The sequence below is a fragment of the Denticeps clupeoides genome, chromosome 2 (assembly GCF_900700375.1).
Source record: "Denticeps clupeoides chromosome 2, fDenClu1.1, whole genome shotgun sequence".
NCBI classification, from domain to species: Eukaryota; Metazoa; Chordata; class Actinopteri; order Clupeiformes; family Denticipitidae; genus Denticeps; species Denticeps clupeoides.
This window is the reverse complement of record NC_041708.1, coordinates 21,769,422-21,793,157: the sequence shown is the minus strand read 5'-3', so window position 1 is coordinate 21,793,157 and position 23,736 is coordinate 21,769,422. Positions and strand designations below refer to the sequence as shown.

General features: G+C 41.8%; 2 protein-coding genes and 1 long non-coding RNA gene across 5 annotated transcripts; 1 reads left to right on the top strand and 2 right to left on the bottom strand.

The window, feature by feature from the left end:
• Positions 1-707: 707 nt before the first annotated feature.
• Positions 708-6,314, bottom strand: slc51a (solute carrier family 51 member A). The gene is made up of 8 exons (XM_028966240.1): positions 6,026-6,314; positions 3,402-3,553; positions 3,238-3,311; positions 2,821-2,979; positions 2,145-2,256; positions 1,562-1,708; positions 1,283-1,388; positions 708-1,216 (listed from the first exon to the last, which is right to left on the bottom strand). Exons 1-8 carry the CDS (start codon positions 6,093-6,095, stop codon positions 1,068-1,070), a joined length of 969 nt encoding a protein of 322 aa, XP_028822073.1. The 5' UTR covers positions 6,096-6,314; the 3' UTR covers positions 708-1,067.
• Positions 5,789-20,737, top strand: LOC114774322 (uncharacterized). Its single transcript, XR_003744792.1, has 3 exons — positions 5,789-5,851; positions 18,817-18,887; positions 20,429-20,737. It is a non-coding gene; the product is annotated as an uncharacterized LOC114774322 (long non-coding RNA).
• zdhhc20b (zDHHC palmitoyltransferase 20b) lies at positions 14,082-23,682 on the bottom strand. Of its 3 annotated transcripts, XM_028966235.1 has the most exons (14): positions 23,497-23,682; positions 22,792-22,818; positions 22,116-22,210; positions 21,527-21,647; positions 21,362-21,431; positions 18,027-18,059; positions 17,280-17,400; positions 16,619-16,654; positions 16,314-16,446; positions 15,870-15,996; positions 15,651-15,743; positions 15,445-15,557; positions 15,308-15,355; positions 14,082-15,219 (listed from the first exon to the last, which is right to left on the bottom strand). In XM_028966235.1, the coding sequence occupies exons 1-13, from the start codon at positions 23,612-23,614 to the stop codon at positions 15,312-15,314; spliced, it is 1,131 nt and encodes a 376-aa protein (XP_028822068.1). In that variant the 5' UTR covers positions 23,615-23,682; the 3' UTR covers positions 14,082-15,219; positions 15,308-15,311. The 3 variants fall into 3 exon arrangements, 2 of the variants coding, with proteins under 2 accessions (XP_028822068.1, XP_028822062.1); XM_028966229.1 differs by lacking the exon at positions 16,619-16,654 and having other exon boundaries at positions 23,497-23,662; XR_003744784.1 differs by lacking the exons at positions 14,082-15,219; positions 15,308-15,355; positions 15,445-15,557 and having other exon boundaries at positions 15,722-15,743; positions 15,870-16,446; positions 23,497-23,663.
• Positions 23,683-23,736: the final 54 nt, after the last annotated feature.

Below are 23,736 nucleotides of genomic sequence, written 5' to 3'. Positions count from 1 at the left end.
GCATGAAACACTGGTGAACCAGAGCACAGAGCTTCTCTTGATCTCTCAGAGTGGTTTACCTTGAAACATAGATGATGTCGTGATGCAGGATTGCTCATATTATCGCCACTGCTGGCTGTTAGCATCTTTACTCATGGAACAATATAAGAACACTCGCCCTGATGAACCATCATGGAGTGGTATAGTACCAAGATTGTTATATGCCACCAGACTCTTATAGGCTTTCATCTGCTGTTGAGTGTAGTAGGGTGGCTGGAATACCCGACAGTTTGACTGCATCAGAAGCTATTCTCATGCCACCTAGTGGACATCTAAATCAAATAATAATATATTAAATAATTTAATTAATTAAATACGTCATTAATTACAAAATACTAGAAATACAATATTTTTCATGAATTAAATGTGTCATATTTTAATATTTTACAGAAAATAGGAAATATTTCATAATTTGGGCACATTCAGCACATCATGAATTATGTACTGAATGTAACGTAATAATGTAATTAATGTAAATATTATATTAATCAACCTAAAATAAGCTACAGGCTCATCACATTGGTCAATATGCACATGCGGTTAAACAATATTGGTAAGTTAACAGCAGCAAACAAAGGCCACAATAATTTCCTGCTACTTCCTGATAGAGATCTCCAGATTTTTGCATGCACAGATGCAGTTGGACGTCTGTGTACAAAAAGAAGCCATAATGTTCTGTGGGTTTATTACAATACATCCCTTAGAAAATATAAATAAAATATATTGGGAATTAAATCAACTGCATAATAATAAATGTATATATCTATGTGAGCAGACTTGACATATATGACATTTCATGTTGTATAAAAGTAGTAATATGTGTAAATCCATGTATGAAAATATACTTTTGCTCCTTGTCAGGAATGAGTGTTCTCACTCTTCTCACACTAATTGTAATCACTGCTGTTTCCTGTAAGTTTGGCACAGCTCACAAACAACAGGTCTGTCAGTCCGTGATAGACAAGGTCGTTGCCCTTCATTTGTTTCCAGGCACTTGCAAACCCCTTTCTTAAATACTGTTTCTGTTCTTATGCAGCATTCTCAGTGACATTGGGGGACAATGTCATTTTCTCATCATCTTCCTCTTTAGGCAGAGGGTCATAGTGACGGCGATACAGCAGGCGGGTCACTAGGGTGATTATGAACATCTCCAGGATCAGCAACTGCTGGCTCATCACTGCAAACAGATAGAAGGGTTAGCATAAGAGAGTGACAACATCTGATGGTGGAGGTTCTCACTTACAGTATCCTCTAGCCTGGGAGGAATACGGTGGAGCACAGGCAATCGTGTGATTCAAAGCCAGGATGTTTATGATGGCCGTCTGCAGCTGACTCAGCACCAGCACCAACTGAGGAAATGTGCAGTATCAATCAGCCAATCACCTTCTCACATTTGATCTGTAACTCTGCTGTATGGTAATAGTGCCATGAAATGTCCATCTACAGACCCGGCTTGACTATGTCACAAAGAACTAAAAGAGACATTAAAATGAACAGAGTGTGACTGGTGATCTTCACTTACCTGGTACATGGCATATTTTGGAATAATCTTGAGGCTGCGCAGTGTGTTACGAAGGTGCATGAACATAATTGCCACAGGCCATAGAGCAATGATGGTAAGAACGCCCACAAATGGATTTATCCATATTACAGCACCGGTGATTCCCAACTAATGTAGAAAGGATAAAGTGAATTATTTTTACTAAACTGTTTTAATATCACATTAATACATACAAACATTGGCAAAGAGAGTCAGGGAGTGAAAGGGAGGTGATCTGGTTATTTTTTACATTTTAGTGCTAATTACTTTGGTTATTTCAATGGTTCATTTATAAATGAATACCTAAGGGCTGATTCAGGACTTTAATTTAGGACTGTCAAAAACATTTATATAAGCGCTGTCAATTGACTAAAGGTGCTGGTTTCATGGACCTTATAATTACATATTGTTTCATTTCTGCATTATAATGTTGTTTGTAATATGCAACTGTCATCCCTAATAATATCAATATGATTTGACTGTAAAAATGTGCCTACATATATTTTTTGAGTCAATAAACACTTTCATGTATATTTATCCATATTACTGCTCAGAGTACACTTACATCAGAAACGTCAAAATTCCCATTGAAATATAAGACCATAGAGAGGACTGTGAAGACCACCTTCAGTAGAGCAAACTGGAAAGCTCCCAGCTTTAGCATGAACAGGTTCCGCCTGCCAGAAGTGGGGAAAAAAAGTTATGGTCCATGTGCTTCTCTCAGAGGATTTCTGACCCACACGCAGTTTGAAACCCACATCCATCAATATACCACATTATTTATCTATGTAAATCCTGAGGATGTCTTGCAGTAATGAACAAGCCCCACGCTTAGTGCCTTGTCTGTCACTTAAACTTGACAGAATTCAGACTGCACTGATCCAGGGTTGAATGAACCTGCTTCTCCCAGAATTTCGGGTCCAGTGACCTGTTGGAGGTCATCTGGTGGGAGCAGTATCGAACAAATTATGCAATGAAAGCATACACCAGCCCAGTGAGTTGAATAACCAAGAGTGCATTCATCCAGGTCAGCTGGCCAGACAACCAATTACCTGGAATTACAGCCAACTGAAAACGATTACAGCAACATAGATTTCAAACGCGAAGCAAATATTTTCCGGTTAATTTCCATTACTTTAGATGTGTAATAGTGTGTAATGTGTAATACGCTCGAGTGAGTATTTCTGGGTAAACATAGAGTCATGTGTAATCAATGACCCTCCAGTCACAAGAGGCCTTACCTTGTGACAGGAACCCGGGGCAGACAGGGACAACAGCAGCAGCAGGGCCCGGTACTGATGCGTAAGGTCTTATTCGCTGAGCGCTTCAGAAAGGCATCGTCGCCACCACACTCCTCTATCATGAGGATCAGGAACTTGAACACCACAATTGCAAAGTATCTAGAATACCAGCAGAGAGTGACAGGTCAGAACCCCCCCTCCTAGGCACACTGCTTCCCACCTTTTCATAAACCGTGCTCAGTACTTGTCTGAAGCAACAACAAAGGTTTAGGTATGTGAAAGGAGCGTCTTAAAATACATCTGGTACCCGCTTGCTGAGATTGGGAGATCTGATTGCATGGAATCAGAGGAACAACCAACAAGCTTGGTATGTAAATCTTTAAAGCTACTGGGGGATGGAATAACAGCACAACTTACGTGGCTGAAATCATATCTGTGAACATTGTGGACCTGGGGATCCACATGCCCAGACAAGACATTGTGGCAATAACCTGGGAGAATTTCAAAGCAGTTAGCAGATCACTTCTCGATATGAGGGAGGGAGATTGGTGCAAACACACATGAAAGTAGACAGAACTGACCGGAGCTGCTCCATTCACCCAGATGATGGCACTCTTTTTATTTGACTCAACCTTCCTGTAGATGTAGACACACTCCTCTATATAGACGAGCATGGATACAGTAGTCATGAAGGTGAGGACTGTGTAGAGGATGATGCCGAAAACATCAAGATCTAAAAGGAAAAAAATGATCATATACTGATAACCTGGGCTGAGAAACATTTCCTGTGAAGGTGAAAGGTTTAACCTTCTAAGCAACAGTTTTATTTTTCAGTCCAATCACTCAAGAACCACTTAACATAGGTACTTGTCAGGAAAGTGTCTGACTGGCTCCACGTGTCAGTTCCATCCCTGTTTTCGGACATTTTTTCCTATAGACAGTGAGTGGAGAAGTTGAGAAACATATATCTCCCAAACTATTCAACTTCACCCCCTCCTCGGTTCACCTCCGGTTTCTGTCCTATTTAAACTTGTTCACAGCACCACAAACTATCGAGATCAAAAACTCAACCAGTTATAAACCAAACATGCAGACAGATTCGAGAATTGTGAATGGTGAACAAGTGAATCTGACATTCATTAAGATCGTCTCCTTATTGTGCCCTGGTTTCACTATCGGACTTTTATATTTGCTTGGACAGCAAGACGACTGTTTGCTATCTTCTCTCTTTATTTCACATCTATTTATTAACTTTTCACCTTCAGGAACTGCGTATCTAGTTAATTAGTACAAAGTTGTTTGATCATTCAGGGCAATTGGAAAAAAAAAACACAACCCAAAAAACACAGGAACCGCAATAAAGGTGAAACAAATTATGCCCTGCATGTGTTTCAGCCAAAGGAATTGTATTTTATGTCTTGCCATCCTGAATTACTATTCTCAAGCAATAAAAATCCACCATTTATTACTCACCACAATAACCTAATGCAGATGTAGCACATTTCATTGGTTCCTGCTGTGAGTGACCAGTTCAGTGTTTCATGTCCCCTTCCTTCTCATGGAAATAACGTCTTTAACTTGTGGTTGGACAAGGCTGGACAGTGTCATGATATTGTGCTTAGGTCCAACAAAGTGGATGATTCAGGTAAAAGCCCAGACTTTACCTGATGAGTTCGAAATTATTGAGTTAGCCTTTATAGTCCATGGTCGTTTATTAGCAATAACATCAGCCAATGAGTCAGGATTCTAAATTTGAACCAGCTGCAGGTTATTCCAGGAATGCGGAATTTATGGTCCCGATGTGCTGGTATAATCGGGATTTCATTACAGTATTTCACCCTGCATTGTGCAATGCATAGTTGATCATTGGTGTCATACTAAGGTGACAAAGAGGAATTATTACCCAGGACCCAATTGGGTGGGGGCCCGTGGAACCTAACATACAGCTTGGATTGAAAGGAATGGTGTCCATTCAAGGCGCTGATTATGTAAAGGGGCCCAGAGTTCTGTACTAAACCTTTGGTTTGTACACATGTGGTGCTTTTAGTGATGAACTCTCTAGTGACCGCCGGTGACATGCTCATTGTTCAGCACGTGTGCTCTGCTGGTGCTTTGTGGTGTAGATTGAGGATAAAGGACGTCTGAGATGGAAGACAGAAGTGAAACGGATTTCTTCCAGCTGTGCACCGTACGCAATCATGAACACACATGCCTCCCATTTCCCCGGCGCGGCCTGGACTCAACACGTGCGCGTTTGGTTCAGGTAAAGCGGGACAACATCAGCCAAGCCAAGCTGTCTCAAGCATGAACCAATCATCATTTCTTCACACATGAAAAATAAATATTGCACCGAACTCCATAAAAGGCTGGGTTTTTTTCCACTCGAAACGAAGAGTGAAGAATGACTGACGAAGGACGCCGCCAACACAGACTGTTCTGCACATGCTACCCGTATTTTATGACTTCACTGTATAAAGGTTTGTTATATCCTTGCCCTAACATGTATTTTTCAGCAGCCTCTGGACGTACTGAACGGTCCATTGTGCTTGCACAGAAACTAGTGAATTCATGCTTTATGAAGTACATTTGTTCATGGTGGCAAGAAAAAGCACTAAAATAGTTCTATGTTGAAATTATTATGTTAAATATCATTTACATTGTGATCAATTGTGGTTCACTAGGACCCCCGACTATGAATACAATCTTTTTATCCACTATGTTGTAGTTTCCAGTCGTTGCCACGGTGGTCAGGGGCTCTGTGTGAAACTTCTGATCTGCTCTTAATGTCTTAAAAACGCATTTCATCAAAGACCATGGGGAAACCTTCAGAACTTCAATAAAACCAGACATATGGAGAACTGGACGAGGAGGTTCGCTGTACGTCAACCCATATTTGTATCTGGCGTATCACATGAGCCATTAATGAATGGACAGTAATGAACAGTAACATAAACCCGCCATTGTTTTACTCTGGCTGGCCGTGCAGGACCCGCTCCGTGTTCTCTCCACATCTCCCCGAACAACTCTGAAGGTAAAAAAGGTTCTTTCCGAGCTTCAGACAACACCTGACGCAGCAATCTGGATATGAACCAGATTTTTTAATATATATATATATATAAATATAAACATGTTAAAATTCACGTCGGCTCTTGTCGTGTTTATTGCTGAGTGAAATATAAAGTTTTACGGCCTGCTGTTTACTCACTGCGGATTATGTCGATGGCGAGGGGTGGTGGCTGCGAGCAGTTCGGGTCCATGGTTCCGTTGTCGCCCATCCTGCGCTCGGCTCGACACTGTGAGCCCCCCGAAGCGCCGCCGCCGCCGAAGTGAACCTCGCCCGGCGTCTCGCCCGTGGGACGGGTGGGTGGGCGTGGGGAGGAAACCCGGGCTTTCCTCGCCCACGGGGGTGTCGGGGGCGGGCTCCCGGGGATCAGGGGCTTCGGAGCCGCTCTCGTCAGCGGTGGCAAGTCAGGGGGGAAAGTACATGTTTTATACCGATGTTTAAAGTACGCATGTGTATGTGGGTGAAGGGGGGGGGGTACATTCCCCGAATCACATGCCCGCCAGCTGCCATGGCAACGGGCCGTCATGTGATGCAACGCTTCCACGCGTTTTCCCTACAAGCTATGTTCGTCAAGGAAGCATGTTGTTGACACTTCTTCCTTCACGTGTCGCTTTTTCTTGATCGTTTGTTGTGTGGGGGAGAGACCAGATCTCCACTCTGCCCGCCAAGGCTCAGGGCTGTAAAACCACCATCAATGCACCAGCTGAGAATCTGCATACCTACAGGAAGCTGAGCGGCTGGTACCTGGAGCTGAACATGCTCAAGACTGTGGAGATGACAGTGGACTTCACGGTACGTCCCTCAACACTGCTCCCCATCACCGTATCAGACAGCCCAGTGTCTTCTGTGGAAATATTCAAGTTCCTAGGTACCACCATCTCCCAGGACCTCTTCCATCCTCAAAAAGACCCAGGAGAGGATGTACCTCCTAAGGCAACCAAAGAAGTACAGTCTTCCACAGGAGCTGCTGACCCAGTTCTACACTTCAGTCATTAAGTCCGTCCTGTCCTCCTCCACCACAGTCTGGTATGGAGTAGCCACTAAACAGGACAGGAACAGTCATCAGTGTCCCCCAGTCCTCCATCCAGGACCTGTTCCTCAAGAAGAAGGAAAAGGGCAGGGAAGATCAACAGAGATCCCTCACACCCTGGACACAGACTTTTTGACCTGATATTGTCTCTGGCAGACAATATAGAGGCCTACAGAGTGGAAGTAGCCTAGTGGGTAACACACTCGCCTATGAACCAGAAGACCCAGGTTCAAATCCCGCTTACCACCATTGTGTCCCTGAGCAAGACACTTAACCCTAAGCGTCTCCTGGGGAACTGTCCCTGTAACTACTGATTGTAAGTCGCTCTGGATAAGGGCGTCTGTTAAATAATGTAAATGTACAGACAAACAACAGACACACACTGAAAAAGTTCACTGTAAATTTGCAGTAACTTACTGGATATTGTTTTACTGTAAAATTACAGTACATTGCTGTATTGTGAAATTACTGTAAATTAATGTAAAACTGCAGAAAATATTATAGACTGTAAAACATCTTACTGTAAATGTACAGTCAACTACTGGCAGCACTATTGAAGTAATAAAAAGAAAACATTTTTGCAGTGGGAAAAAACATACAACACACATAAACTATTTTCTGTTGAAGTTCAGCTGCCCTTAGTAGGGCAATGAATACTGTAATTTTCTCAGTAAAAAAAAAGATTCACAGATGACTTAAAATGCATCCAAGGGATCTCATTGTTGATATCAGACAGGAGAATGGTACCTTTCCAAAGCACTGGATATGCTTTGGAAATTAAGACAAGTACAGGAAGTTCCTCCGAAGCTGATGAAAAGAGAGATACATCGCAAGAAATGCCCTTGCAATCTGACATATTTCGAACACTTTAGCAAGGAAGAGTGGGACAAGATGTGCAACTTTGATAAGACTCATATCCAAGAAGACTAAATGGCGTAATGAAATCAAAAGGTGAATCTACAGTCCTTCAGATTAATTGCTTCTTACAGAATTGTTCTTCCATCCCACTACAGTCTGGAAATATGAACTCTTTAGGTATTAACGTTTCAACTAGGCTGGCAGACATGATTAAATTAAACCACATCCTGCTTTTAAAGAATGTGTTGAAGTTGATCATCAGAGGACGATCTGGCCTGATTGAAGTCTCTGCCCATATCACTCATGGGAAGGGATGGTTCTACAAAGAATTAACTATTTATTTGCAATGATCCCAAGCAAACCATCATCTCATCTATGCAATAATATAGAGATTTCAGATTTCCATTTATTATCTTTATTATCAAAAGACACAAATGCATCAGTAATCAGCTCTTTTCTGACAGAATGACACAAATGCATCAGTAATCAGCTCTTTTCTGACAGAATGGCGGGAGTTTCTATATATGTCATCAGTAATCCCATGCAAACGTACACCCATCTGAAAGAACCATGACATACTACAAAACAATAATATGATAAACTTCCCAAATTGGAGCTGCAAAGGCATTAAATACTTGGAAAACACATTCAAAGTTAAAGAATTTACTCCCTTCGATATATTAGTTAAACAAAATGGTGTTAACAAGAATAGATTCTTAGAATATCAGCAAGTTAAATATATTGTAAGAAGGAAATGTAAATCTAATAAAATCAAATCACAAATGCCACCAAGTGTGGTAGAATTCTTTAATCTAAAAACTCCCAAATCAAAAACATCTAAAACATATACGGATGAAGCACTATCCCTTCCTATTGTGAAAGGGGAGGAGGATCCATCAGTCAGCTTGGACCACAATTTCTGGATTCAAAAAACGTTTAAGTTGACCAGAAATACCAATCTGCAACTGATACAATAAATAAATTCTGCTCAGAGGGCAGAATACAGGCCAAAGAATGTTTATGATCTGTTTTATATCTACTAACAACTGTGCACACTGTCAAGGCGACACACATGACAATTACATCCACAATCTTTAGTTCTGTCACCCTGTTCTGAGATTTTGGTGCAGGATTTGTGAAGACTTATCAAAGTGTCTGAAATGTACCATTCCAGCCTCCCCTTCAGTCTGCTTGTTGGGTGACCTACAGTGCATCCGAAAAGTATTCACAGCACAATTTGTAATATTACAACCTTATTCCAAAATTGAATATTTTTCCACAGAATTCTACACACAACACCCAATAATGACAATGTGAAAAAAGTTTACTTGATGTTTTTTAATTAATAAAAATCACATGTACATAAGTATTCACAACCGTTGTTTAATACTTTGTCGATGAACCTTTGGCAACAATTACAGCCTGTAGTCTTTTTGAATATGATGCCACATGCTTGGTACACCTATCCTTGGCCAGTTAGGCCCATTCCTCTTTGCAGCACCTCTCAAGCTATATCAGGGTGGATGGGAAATGTTTTTGCACAGCCAGTTTAAGATCTTGAATCACATTCAGCTCTGGCTGGGCCACTCAAGGACATTCAGAGTTGTCCTGAAGCCACTCATTTGATATCTTGGCTGTGTGCTTAGGGTTGTTGTCCTGCTGAAAGATGAACCGTTGCCCCAGTCTGAGTTGAAGAGCACTCTGGAGCAGGTTTTCATCCAGGATGTTTCTGTAAATTGCTGATGTCATCTTTCCCTCTATCCTGACTTGTCTCCCAGTTCCTGCAGATGAAAAACATCCCCACAGCACGATGGTGCCACCCTTTTAGAACAACACACATCAACACAACATTTGAGCATCCAAGGGGAGACATAGGTTCTTTTGACACCCCAGCTCTCTGATCGCCAGCTGGGGGATGAGAGGATGAGCTGGCTGCCCGGTTGAGGTCTGGGCTAGTGGGCTTCCCTGCTACTGTGGGGACCAGTGTGAATGGAGACCGTCTCCTTGGCCTTCTGGTGGTGGTGGTCCCTGGATCTGGTAGATTAGAATAAGCATGGAGAGTGGGATTGTGTATTCACTGTTTATTGCAGAATTATTAGGAAAATGAGTATTTTGTCCACATCATCCTCTTCATGCATGTTGTCTTACTCCAAGCTGTATAGGCTCGAAAGCCTACTACCAATTAAGCATATTAGTTTATGTGCATCTCTGTAATGAGAAGGGGTGTGGTCTAATGACATCAACACCCTATATCAGGTGTGCATAATTATTAGGCAACTTCATTTCCTTTGGCAAAATGGGTCAAAAGAAGGACTTGACAGGCTCAGAAAAGTCAAAAATAGTGAGATATCTTGCAGAGGGATGCAGCACTCTTAAAATTGCAAAGGTTCTGAAGCGTGATTATCGAACAATCAAGCGGTTCATTCAAAATAGTCAACAGGGTCGCAAGAAGCGTGTGGAAAAACCAAGGCGCAAAATAACTGCCCATGAACTGAGAAGTCAAGCGTGCAGCTGCCAAGATGCCACTTGCCACCAGTTTGGCCATATTTCAGAGCTGCAACATCACTGGAGTGCCCAAAAGCACAAGGTGTGCAATACTCAGAGACATGGCCAAGGTAAGAATGGCTGAAAGACGACCACCACTGAACAAGACACACAAGCTGAAACGTCAAGACTGGGCCAAGAAATATCTCAAGACTGATTTTTCTAAGGTTTTATGGACTGATGAAATGAGAGTGAGTCTTTATGGGCCCGTGGCTGGATTGGTAAAGGGCAGAGAGCTCCAGTCCGACTCAGACGCCAGCAAGGTGGAGGTGGAGTACTGGTTTGGGCTGGTATCATCAAAGATGAGCTTGTGGGGCCTTGTCAGGTTGCGGATGGAGTCAAGCTCAACTCCCTGTCCTACTGCCAGTTTCTGGAAGACACCTTCTTCAAGCAGTGGTACAGGAAGTCTGCATCCTTCAAGAAAAACATGATTTTCATGCAGGACAATGCTCCATCACACACGTCCAAGTACTCTACAGCGTGGCTGGCAAGAAAGGGTATAAAGAAGAAAAACTAATGACATGGCCTCCTTGTTCACCTGATCTGAACCCCATTGAGAACCTGTGGTCCATCATCAAATGTGAGATTTACAAGGAGGGAAAACAGTACACCTCTCTGAACAGTGTCTGGGAGGCTGTGGTTGCTGCTGCACGCAATGTTGATGGTGAACAGATCAAAACACTGTCAGAATCCATGGATGGCAGGCTTTTGAGTGTCCTTGCAAAGAAAGGTGGCTATATTGGTCGCTGATTTGTTTTTGAATGTCAGAAATGTATATTTGTGAATGTGGAGATGTTATATTGGTTTCACTGGTAAAAATAAATAATTGAAATGGGTATATATTTGTTTTTTGTTAAGTTGCCTAATAAAGTTGCCTAATAATTATGCACAGTAATAGTCACCTGCACACACAGATATCCCCCTAAAATAGCTAAAAATAAAAACAAACTAAAAACTACTTCCAAAAACATTCAGCTTTGATATTAATGAGTTTTTTGGGTTCATTGAGAACATGGTTGTTGTTCAATAATAAAATGATTCCTCAAAAATACAACTTGCCTAATAATTCTGCACTCCCTGTATATGTGTGTATGAGGTTGGGAATGTATGCTTGTGTATGTGGGTGCAGGTCAGGTCCTGGACTCCACCTCACATCTCAGGCTGCCCAGTGGTAGAGTGGGGGCAACTTGGAAGGTCTTGGTCCTCCTGGCTCTGTTGGGTCCCTGGTGGGGTGTAGGGGGTCCTTGGGTCTCTGGGCCTAGGACCTGGTCTGCCCTGGCAGGTCTGGCTGCTGGCAGAGCCTGCAGGCCCACCGCCACGGCCCCTGAGGCTTCAAAGAAATCAGTATCCTACAACCGCACTTTAAATCCTTATATATTCATGTGAAAGTGAAGTGGTTGGCATTGTGAAACAACCTTCTGATTATGGGCTGCTTCCACAACCGCTAGGCCACCACTGCCCCATGCACCTCATATAAAGGTCCCGTTCTTAGAAATGGTTGATGGTAAGAGCATTCTTCTGAACCACATTTCCTCTCTTCTTGCTATTTACGTTTCTGTTTCTTGCCTTTGACCCTCTCTGGGATGATCTTGGAAGAAATTTTACATCCGTGCATACATCTGTGAATATATTTGTGTGTGTATTTTGTGGTGGTACATGTATGTCTATCTGCATTTATATCTTGGTGTGTGTGTGTGTAATATATTTCTGTTGGTCTCTCCACTACCTGCTTTCAACAAGCCACTGAAAACAGGCTGAAAATGAATGAATTAGTATTAAATTGTGTGTCTGGTGTTAGTGCTTCACTTTCAACCATTTTTTCTCAGATTGGCATATGGTAGAACAGTTGCTTTTCATATTTTGTTTTGAGTTATCGCATAACAGTTTATTGGATCATCAGGTTCGGATTCATTCATTGCCGATTGTCAGGAGCATGGAACAATTCTATTAATTCAAATAAGTCTATTAATGTGTGAACCTAACAACACATATGGTTTAAGCTGCTGAATATTCGAAAGCATATGTTAAAAATGCAAGAACTGGGATGAGAAGATCTTCTGATGGCACTGCCAGAAACCAACATTTACTTGGATGTAACCTCATACCCCTACAAGATCTTTAGAGCCCTACCACATTAAGAAGAAAGATAAATAGTGAAGTACATGGCACAGGCACTACAAAAACACAATCATACTGAAGATTTACAAAATGACATTTATTATGTTACATAATATTTATGTAATACTTCATTCGCAAAATATTCAACAATAGAATCGATTAGACAAGAAAATAGAGAGGTAAGGTCAAAGTTTTTTTTTTTTTTTTTTTACACAATATATACAGATATCTCATTAAAACATGACAATAAAAACAAGTAAAGCTTGCACTATAAGCAGCGTACAAATAGTTATGCTGTACATGCAACAAACTTTTTTTTTTTTTATTATTACACTTAAAATAATTGTAAATGGTCCAAAATTTCTCCTCTCTCACGACGTTTTATGGCTTCAGATTACACAAATCTGATGTTACATAGTGAACAAATCAACCATGAGCTTGTTGGATTTACTCCTTGCTTGTGAGCACAATAGGGTTGAACATTGTGTCAAAACATTGTAAAGCTCATCAGAATCATCTGAAACAGAAATGGTGAACTGCAGGGATGTGGGTTAAAGTAAAGCCAACTAAGCCTAGGAGTTTCCCAGCAAACGGTACACTGGTTTAACATGAAGATATACTCCCCAAATCCCAAACCATAAATTACAAATCTTTAGTACACTGACCAGAAAAAAATAAAAAATAAAATAAAAAATTTGGTGAAACCTTGTGCAAAAGATGCCAGCATTTTAAAGAGAGAAGGGGAAAAAAAATCTTATATAAGGATCACCACCACCTTGCGTCACAATTACCAAAATCACACACATCAAAGAAATCGAGTTACAACACATTAACTGCAACTGAATTTAAAAGGAATGACCAAGAAAGAAAGGACAAAAAAATGATGCTACTCATGTTATTTTTTTTACAATAAACATGTTCTTGGCATCAAGGATACAAAAAAAAAAAAAAAAAAAAAAACACCGGAACGGAAGCTGTGGGACAAATCTCTTTACCTGTGTGAGGAACAAGTTACCGGCATCGGAAGCCTATATACTGCAGTTCCTTAACGCCACCAACCCGAGTGCTCGCATTTGGTTAACCTGGTGATGTAGGTCAGCGGGGAGGTATTACACACGCTGTAAGTGCTTGCCAACGATGAGCCCTTTGTTTGGCAATTTGCGGCAGCCTCGCATGGGTAAATAACTGAAGTCACCTTCATTCATTTATTTACAAGGTGCAATATGATTAGGGTGAGGAATCTCTTTACAAACCAACATTCTGACCACACACACACATAATACAAAGACCTTTGCAGAAAAACGAGCAGCACTACGGATGTAAACTCTGTACCCCAGACCCAGACCGCCTCACACGATCACCCAGTTGCCTCAAATGCACCACAGGGTTGAGTGTACACGCAGGGATTTTAGCATAACAATAATGGAGAAGGGAAAAAAGTTTTCAATTATTCAACACATGTATAAAAGGAATTTAAAAAGTGCAAATGCTCCATCTTGTGCTCTGCTCCAACCTAAATCCAACTTTAGGATATATGTCATGGTGCGTTCTAATGACTTCTCAAGTAACGCTCAGTCACGCCCAACTTTTCTTAATGGGCACATTCAGGCACAATTTCTCCAGGCCATCTGCGGTAACTGGATCACGGGCATGTCTACACCATGTCCAGTTTACTTTTTTTTTTTTTTTCAGGACTGCACTGTGTAAACATTGGAATAAAAAAAGAACTAATAATAAATTAAATAAAAGAACTGTTCAAGACATTGCTCCTCGATAAAGTTTTTGAGCAGTGTTAGGCAGCACCAGTACCAAGGAGCTGCATTTGGTAAAGGCCATTTCAATTTCTCGTAGTGCACTGGTGGAACAGAATGTTGAATGAACCAGGCGATGCAAGCTTTAAGGCAGGTGACAATGCTTTGTGGCCTGTTGGTTGTGTTTTTTTCACCGTTTTCTGCAGCGCTCAAAACGTGGGGCTCCCAATCCTGTTACTATCAGGGTCCCCTAGAATCAGGTGATCATTAATAATGTAATAACAAGGCAGGCTGAAAGTATACTGATTGAATTGAAAGTATTCTGTCTAAGGGATGGGGTGTGGCTTCAGGAACAGGACTGGGAACCCCTGTTGTAAGTTAATGAAGCGGTACAAGTCACTGTTACTCACTGGGGTCTGTGCATTCAGATGTATCTGAAAATACACTAATCACTATTGTAAAGATTTTTTTTTTTAAAAATCACCCTTGTTTAACTTTCTTGAGCAGCTTATACCTAACATAAGAGATCATAAGATATTCTAAATTTGTTCTAAATGGCATAAAACATAGCCTGATTCCATAATGCCTTAATTACTCAATCTTGAAAAGCTCATGGGCCACAAAGCTTCATGACTGGTATATGAAAAAGGACATTTGGTACCATGCATAACATTCTGTAAAAAAAAACCCAAAACAAAACAGAGATTATGAGGTCTGCTGCAGAAGTCAGCAAGCTTGCAGACATAACATGGGGTAAGGAAACACATGAAGCGTGTAAACGTCTTTGCACATGGGACACTGTTCAGAGAATAAACCGCAGTTGCCGTAATTCAGCCGACCGACTGCTTGGGTTCGTATACTGATGGTGCAGCAGTGTATACTGGTATGATGTTGGACAAAAAGTAGTATCCATGGCGATATATTAGACTGATAGATTTGCTTAAGGCATCGTATTTGATGGCTGTGTGTCTCTCCTCTGGAATCTCCGAGACTGGTAGGCATATCTGAATGGTCGCAGACAGTCGTTGACAGCACTGTGAGAAGACAGGCCAGTAAAATTGATTTTAACCACTCAATTACTGCTCAAATGTACAAAAAACAATGCTATTCCAATTAGTTCACCTGGTTAGGAGTCACTCTCCATCAGTATCGTGATACCATCACTTCCGTCTGAAACACATCAAAAAGTTAAGCACTGGCTGCGCAACTATTTGCAGTTAATCTTCTTACAGTAACAGACAAGCACATGGCCCACTGACCTGATTTCAATGCATCAATCCCCAAGTGATCATCGCTGCTGTGGTGATCATTCGCTAGGAGTCGGTTTTGAGAGTCACTGAGGGGACTTTGCGGGATGGACCCATCTTCAACACTATCAGAGAGGGGAAAAATGCCTCCACTAATTACACAACAAATTGCTTTAATTCCCACAATGACATTTGGAAACTAAATGAAAGGAATGTACCTTTTACTGCTACAATCAGTCTGCAAAATAACTGTGGGCTGCTCTGGATCAACATTCACCAAACGTGTTGGGAACGTGAGTCCGTCTCCTTGGCTACAAGTGAACATCAAGACTAATTAGCACATTCCTCTGCATGTGAGCAACCACAGAACATTTTTCACCAGTTCCTTCTACTCTGTGAAAAGAAAATCGATCACATTTAGTAGAAACCTGCCCCACCTGGTGCAGACAGGTAGCAGCCAGTATTTCTTCTGGTCTCCAAACACCTGAGCGATGTTCTTACTGAAGCCCAGAGAGAATCCATTTTTGTCAGGACCATTTCTAAAGACAGGAGCCCTGAATGCCTCTGGGATGAGAGATGGAGAGCAAGTGAAGCACTGGCGACCGAAAGCACTTCCTGCCACTTTTATTATTGAAACCTCCCCTGTGGCAACAACTTGTTTGCTGTAGATTAAGGGACAACTGACCAGCCTGTGTTGGGAATGGCCCACCACCAAAATAAGGTCAATATAATGTGTATAGCTTATTAATTAAATAAAAGAAAGAAGAAGTGTTTCCAGGAAGGGGTTTCTAATGGCCAGTATGTACAAGTACATATGATGAAAGCTTCGTCAGTCCCGCATGGATAAGACAGAGGCAGAATGGACGCAGGAGGTGAGTTACCTATGGTGGATCTGTTCTTCCCTACAAGCCACAGGTGGTAACTGAAGAGTGACAGAATGCTGATGCAGAACATGGCCGCCACAAAAAACAGAAACAATATATGGAATTTGGCGTGAGTGTCTGGGAGGTCATTCTGAGGAGGGGAGAGAGAGAAAGGAAAATGGTAAACAAGGGGTGCACAAAGACAATAAAAACTACATGAAAACAAGACCGTAACTTTACAGATATTTATCTCAGTAGTCACGCAACGTTTTCACTGGAGCACCATCAGACACATCCATCAAGACATTAACTCCACTGATTACCTGGGGACAATTCTCTGCCGATTTCCTCCGGCAAAGCTTAGTGCAAACAGAGACAGACTGTTAGACACAGGGACAGGACAGCAGGAACAAGGGGAGAGCTCGTCTAGTGAAAGGGCAAGGGAACAACAGCAGTGATTAGAGTGCCAGGAAAGGCAGGGCAGAGCAGGCATCCATCAGAAGAAAGTACAGGGGGGGAACCACAGGAAAGAAGGGGACAATGAGAGAGGGCAGAGTGCCACAGGCGACAGCGATTTTGGAATGGCCTGAGAAAAAAAAAAAAAGCGTCACAGCAATGCCTAAAGAATGAACAAAGCTTTCTAGCTGCTTAAGAAAAGAAATGCATGGGAAATGTATAAGCTAATGTCCCACGGGAGCCAGTATCAAAAATCACTGGGAATCTGGGAACACGTTCAATATTCATAGCATGTTGTTTCATGGTGTCAGCCAGCACTGTACCACTTCAAAGCTGCATAAAAAATGACCAACCACTGTTTGCATATTTAAAAGCATTTGTTGCTCAAATTTGACTCAAATTAACCCAGCTGTAGCAAAAGACACAACTCTTTGTACCACTGCAGTACATGGGGCAATTCTGAACAGTTAGTCAATTAAAAGGGAAGAGAGACAGCAGATAGATTAGAAGACAAAGACTTATACTCACTGTCCAAAACCTAATAAAGTACTGAAGAACCGTAGCCGCGATGAATAAACAGTAGACCAGTGAGTAGGCCAGGAACAGGATAAAGTACTTGTAGTTGGAAAAGCCCACACAGTTGTTCACCCTGAAACATCATGAACACAAAATGCCCAAAATATGAAAACCAGCAGTGACACTTCAACTGAAGAAATAATATACAACTGTCTGCCTCTATAAAAACTTACTATAACATCATAGTTATGATTTCCTTATTCATATTGGTTAAAATAATATTCAAAACACTATTCAGAAGTTTAGAGTAATAAAAATATACTCAGTTGTCCAACATGGAATTGCTGTAAATGTAAACAATTAGTCCTGCGTTCCAATGGAATGATTCTGTGTTACTTGGAATGGAATGATTCTGTGTTCTGTGATTATTAGAAAACAGTTACAGTGATCTGGAAACAATTCACTAATTAAACTAGAAATTATACTTTTCAAAACCAGACCAGTTGGGTATATTGTGCACCAGCAAAAGTGGGATCATTGTTTCTTTGTCAACAACTATTTCTTATTAATATAGCAATCATTTCTATTCAAACTAATTTTACAAAGACATTTCTAAAATATCCTAAATCTTTGAATGGTTTGTGTAGCTACAGAAACCAATCCCTAGAGGTGACCAGGAAAACATAAAGACACAGTATTCTAAGTGAATTTGTGGGAATGTTCTGTTAGTATTATTCTTATTATTAATAGTACACTCACCATGGACAGTGATGGTCCATCTTCAAAACACACCTATCATAGACAAAGGAAAGAACACCAAGTACAATGTGATGTAGGAAACCTATGCACCATACACAGTAATACACATTTCAAATATGTATTTACAACATATGGCACAAATGTTTAGTTTGTGAGACATTAGAATATATATTAAAAATATAGCTACACCACACATTTGGAACAGAGCATCCTTAAATCTAGCCATTGGTGTCTCTCAAACAACACTGTACCACACAATACAGAATGCAGTAGAGGCACCCAATTTTTGGTTCAATCCCCAGGTTCAAATCCCACTAACTACCATTGTGTCCCCAAGCACAACACTTAAACCTAAGTTGCTCCAGGGGGACTGTCCCAGTAACTACTGATTGCAAGTCGCTCTGGATAAGAGCGTCTGATAAATTCTGTAAATGTTTTCCACTGGTGCGCATAAGAAGTTAGGTGCACCAAAGTTTCGATGGCATCAGATTTAAAAGCACAGTTTTACAGGGTCACTTTTTTCTTCTTAGATAGCTGTCCATATAGGAAATACTGACTTGTAATTCCACAAGCTCGGTAACTTACTGAAAACGTGTTTGTGCTTTAAGTGCTTTACTAAGCAGAAAAGAAACAAAATACATTAAATAATAAATAAAAATCTAAATTAAAAGTGTTTTTAGGGCTTGAACTTGATCATCTCAGCATGATGATCAGTTTGCTGCTCTCTTAATCTTCCTTTTACCAAACTGCCATCACGTGTCTAAATCCCCTCTGTAACTATCTCTTACAGCCTTAGGAAACCATATTCCTGCCGCAGAGGCTCTGTTACCAGCGACCTCATCTGCTTCTCAAACAAGACTGGTAGGTGGGCTCTGAAACTGCCTGTCTGCTGTTATAAAAGCAGACTCTGCCCTACTGGCCTCTTACCATCACATAATTGGTCCTTCACACCACTGCCTCTCACACATCTTAAAATATCTTCCTTCGAGTTCCATGCAGTCTCAGTTTCTTCCTTCTCATAGTCATAGACCACCCTCCAGAGGTCTCTTGGAACCTTCATTGATGTACTGGGGTGGTAGTAGCCTAGTGTTCCAGGGGGGGACTGTAGTAGTAACTACTGATTGTAAGTCACTCTGGATAAGGGTGTCTGATAAATATCGTAAACGTAAATGTACTGGACACTTTGTTCAGCAATCTTCCCATAGACACCCCTTTAACTCTCCTTGGTGACTTCAAACTTCCACTTGACAATTTTCTTGCCTTCTTCACCCTCTGCTTGGCCAACAGCAGCAGTTCTTCAAAACAGAAAGACTATTCCCGCTGCTCCCTAGCTATCTGAGATGTTGCACAGCAGTTGAAGGGAACGAACTAAGAGCAGCCGCATTATCAGAAAATCCTACACAATTTATCCACTTACCTCAACTCTGCTAAATCTACTTTCTACCAAGCAAAATTGGAAGTCTCTGACCACATCCGTCAACTCCACAACATATTCTCATCACTATTGTACCCTCCAACTCCCCCTGCTTCATTTTCCATCACCAACTTCTTCACAGGGAACATTGAACAAATTTGCCAGACATTCTCCACCACCACCACCCTACTCTACCCTCTGAAGACTCACCGACTGCCCTAGAACAATTTTCAAAATTCACATCAGATATTATCATCCATATCATATCTAGAGGCAATCCAGCCATCAGTCCACTGGATCCAATCCCCTCCCCAATACACAATCACTCCTGAACTTATCCCCATCATTTTTCATGTCATAAATTACATCTGGTCATATACCATCTGTCTTTAAAAACAGCCAGGCTTCTTCCAATACTAACCCACCACTCACCATGCAGACATCAACAACTATATGTAAAAAAATAACAATATATAAAAAATAACAAAAATATGTAAAAATTTACATTTACAGCATTTATCAGACGCCCTTATCCAGAGCAACTTACAATTAGTAGTTACAGGGACAGTCCCCCTGGAGCAACTTCGGGTTAAGTGTCTTGCTCAGGGACACAATGGTAGTAAGTGGGATTTGAACCTGGGTCTTCTGGTTCATAGGCGAGTGTGTTACCCACTAGGCTACTACCATCCCATAACTACCAGACCAGTTTCTCTTCTCTCATTTCTTCCTGAAGTCCCTGAGTGACTTGTCTACAAACAGGTGTCACTTCATCTGTTTCAGAACCACCTCCCAGATCCAGGCTGGCTTCAGAGCAGGTCATTCTACAGAGACAGCACTTCTGGCAATTTCTAAAAAGCTACATGCGGCCAGATCAGAAAAACTCATCTGTTCTTATTCTCCTCAACCCCTGTGCAGGATTTGACACGCCATCTTGAAGAGCATTGAAATTGTGACAACATACAACTCATCTTCTCTTTTCCTCCCTCAGATGTATATGCCACTTCCAAAATCCCTGCATATCTAACTAACATTTCATCTTGGATGGCAGCTTATCATGTAAAACTCATAATATTCATTCCAGCAGATTCTTCACCTCATCAGGATCTTGCTATCTACCTGAACAACTCTCAGATCTCTCCTTCTACAACTGCACGCAACTTTGGAGTAACTATAGACAACCAAGTCACATCACCAATCTTTCCCGCTGATGTAGATTCCTTCACTAATACAGAATGCAGCACCACGACTGGATATGGGCACCTAAATGTGCATGTAATGTTGCTGAAAGGAAATGGAGAGAGGGGATACTTGTCCAGTACATTTATTACTGCATGTAATGTTTGTTTTTTTCCAATATGCTTTTTCAATATTTAATTTCTATAATTTTACTCTAGCTTGCGCAATAAATGAGCGGTCATGTGAACCTTTCTGTTAGTGCGGAAGGGGTGCTAGCTTCCGCCATTTACAATTGCTATGAAGGCAAAGTCTGAAACTTTGACCATGGAACAGACTTTAAATTTATAAAAGAATTGTAACAAGTGTGAAGCATGTTGGTAGAGTCATGTTAATGAACACTAATAATGTTGGGTTCAGGCTTTTAAAAAGTTGTACTTGTCAGACGTACGTTTTCAGGCTTGATTAATGCTCGAATCTGCGGCTACATCCACTCTGTCTCTCTGATGGGTCCAGGCTGCTCACCTCTCCCTCTCTGAGTGCAGCACGCACACTTTCAAACGTGCCGGAATTTCTGGACCACGGCCAATCAGAGGTGGGCCCTGCCCTTACGATCTCTGATTGGGTTAGAGTATAGCATGGACCTAATATGTGTCTGTTCAAACCACAGGGAGTTTACAAAGAACACCTGGTTCCACTCTAGATCCCCGAGAGGGAAAAAAATCATGCAGATGGCCAGATAACTCACATGTCACAGGCAGAGCAGTGATGGCACCGGTCTGGTTTGATCACCTGACAGCGGTCGCAGTACCGGATGGCTGGATAGGGATACATTCATACATGCGGAAATCAGGATCTGAAAAAGGCCGTATGAATAGAAGACTTTGGGGGATTGGGATTATAACGCACTGACCTCCTGCCCCAGTGCGAGTATACAAAGGCAACCCGCTGGCCACTCTCCTCAAAATCTCCTGTTGGGCTTCTGGCCGCTCCTCTTTCTCATACTGCTCTTTCTCAGCTTTGGGCAGAGAAAACTGATGGATGATAACGTAAGACATACAGTTTTGAATTACTTGATGAAGCTGAAACAGGAGAAATAGTATAAACTATACACTAAACACTATTCAGACCCTCCAAAACATTAACTTCAATTGAAATACCTCTAAATTGTGTAAAGACCTTTAAATCCCATTAAAATGAATATGATTACATTTTCAAGCAAAAGTAGCCTGTGTCCTTATTTCACAGGGATGTTCAGGACCCTGAACAGCTCCCATTGGTTATCTGCCTTTTCTACACTGAAGACATTTAGTTAACATTGTTTTTTTACCATAAAGCATACAGCAAAGAGCAAAACATTTTTTATGAAGGCACTATATTCCCTTTCTATAGCAGTCTGGATTTTTGTGGCTACAAAATGCAGTCGACATGAGCACAACCAACACTGGCTTTTCTAAATGGACAGAAATGAAGGCATGAGCCTTAACCTGACGAACGTTTACCTCTTTGGAAGGGTTTGCCGGCCTAGTGAAGATAGTCTTCCAGTAAGACCATACAAACATGATAAATGAGAGATGGAAGAACACCAGGTAGACAACTGCAAGAGACATGACAAACAAACTCTACTTTCCAAAGAGATTTTTCACAATAACAAAATATGTCACAATATCATAAAATGCACAAGGTACAGAACACTCAAATATGATGGGTGTCTTTGGGTTTCAATAATTTACTGTTTCTTACAAATACTTATGGAACAACTAAGAATAATCAATGTCCACAATAAGAATAATCAATGTTGGCATACCACCCAACCCTATTCATCTTTTATTGAAGCCAGTAGTACCATCAGGCCTCCCCATCAAAGGCTTATTGAAAATGATCTGCGGACTACATGACATCCAGTTCATCGTTCTCATGTGTGTTTTTTTTATTATTTTTATTATTGGAGCAGTAGCGCTCTGGCTGGCCAGCCTGTACTCAGCACAAAAAGAGGAAATGAAGGCCTGATCTTAGACTGATTGGCCAAGCACCGAGAGCAGCGCCAACCTGTCAACAATCCAATTCGCAGACCAACCGCATCTCTCAGGGCTTAGTCAAGAAAAGTCTAGGCTATTTTTACAATTACACAGCTACGATACAGCACAATTTGAACATTTAATAAGCCATTTCACTTACTCTTCTCCCCCGTGTTTATGATGGTGACTGTAAAGAAAAAAGAAAAAGAAGACATTTAGGCAGCATGTCTTCGCAGCACCCCGCACTGTGAGGGTGTGTGCGTGCAGCGTGGCAATGAAGCATGCGACATGAAAACACCGCGACACTTTTCACACGTTACGTCCGCAGGCTCATTAGATGCTGGAGCGAAAAGCAGGACATGCGACATGTTACTGCAAAACCTACCCAGTGGCCGCGCTTTTCAACAAGTTCACAGTAACGTGACCGACGGCAGGACTCCGATCAGTCAGTAAACAAGGCGCACAACTTACACCACGTTTAATGGCAGCTCTTTAATCGGCGATTCACGCTCGTTTCTCTTACTGTACTATTCAAACGATAAATCTGGAGCTCCAGCCAGCTTACTGGTGCTCAGTAATTCTGGCTGTCGGCCGGCTATACAGGCAGAGACAAATGGCTGCTGTCACCAGCAAATGAGACTAGTTTTAAAACTACTACACACGGCCTTAAAGAAGTAAATAAGGCGACGACGCCCATGGTCTGGTAACCACTGAAAACAAAGGCGCAAAGACGCAGAGTGAAGGCGCGCCGGAGCACTTCCTGCCGCCGCTAGCACGCTAGCGCACTAGCCGTCGCGGCGACTCGCGGGTCGCGGCGCGTCGCGTCGCGTCGCGGTAAAAGCATGCGGGCCGGCGCGCCACTTACTGATGCACAGCTCCACGACGTACGCGTAGTACGACCAGCACACGACCAGCGCGATGAAAACCACCGGTATCCAGGCCAGTCCCCGCTGGCAGCACCTCAGTACGTGCGTGGGCGCCATCTTTACTCGAGGGCGGCCAGCGCCGGTCTTTAACTCCGGCGTCCGGTTCCCCGCCTCTCTGCAAATGGGCCTGGAAGGTTTTTCTTTTTCCTCAGCAGACGGTTCATGAAGAAATATTACAT

Excerpts from the sequence above, each read along its gene's own strand:
- slc51a (XM_028966240.1), bottom strand. The coding sequence starts at position 6,095 with ATGGGCGACAACGGAACCATGGACCCGAACTGCTCGCAGCCACCACCC. Across the intron at positions 2,257-2,820 it reads CCCCGGGTTCCTGTCACAAG|GCGGAACCTGTTCATGCTAA; the intron begins GTAAGGCCTCTT and ends CACTTCTGGCAG. Across the intron at positions 1,389-1,561 it reads CAAAATATGCCATGTACCAG|TTGGTGCTGGTGCTGAGTCA; the intron begins GTAAGTGAAGAT and ends ACATTTCCTCAG.
- zdhhc20b (XM_028966235.1), bottom strand. The coding sequence starts at position 23,614 with ATGGCGCCCACGCACGTACTGAGGTGCTGCCAGCGGGGACTGGCCTGG. Across the intron at positions 17,401-18,026 it reads ATGGACCATCACTGTCCATG|GGTGAACAACTGTGTGGGCT; the intron begins GTGAGTGTACTA and ends ATGATGTTTCAG. Across the intron at positions 15,558-15,650 it reads ACTGATTGTAGCAGTAAAAG|TGTTGAAGATGGGTCCATCC; the intron begins GTACATTCCTTT and ends CCTCTCTGATAG.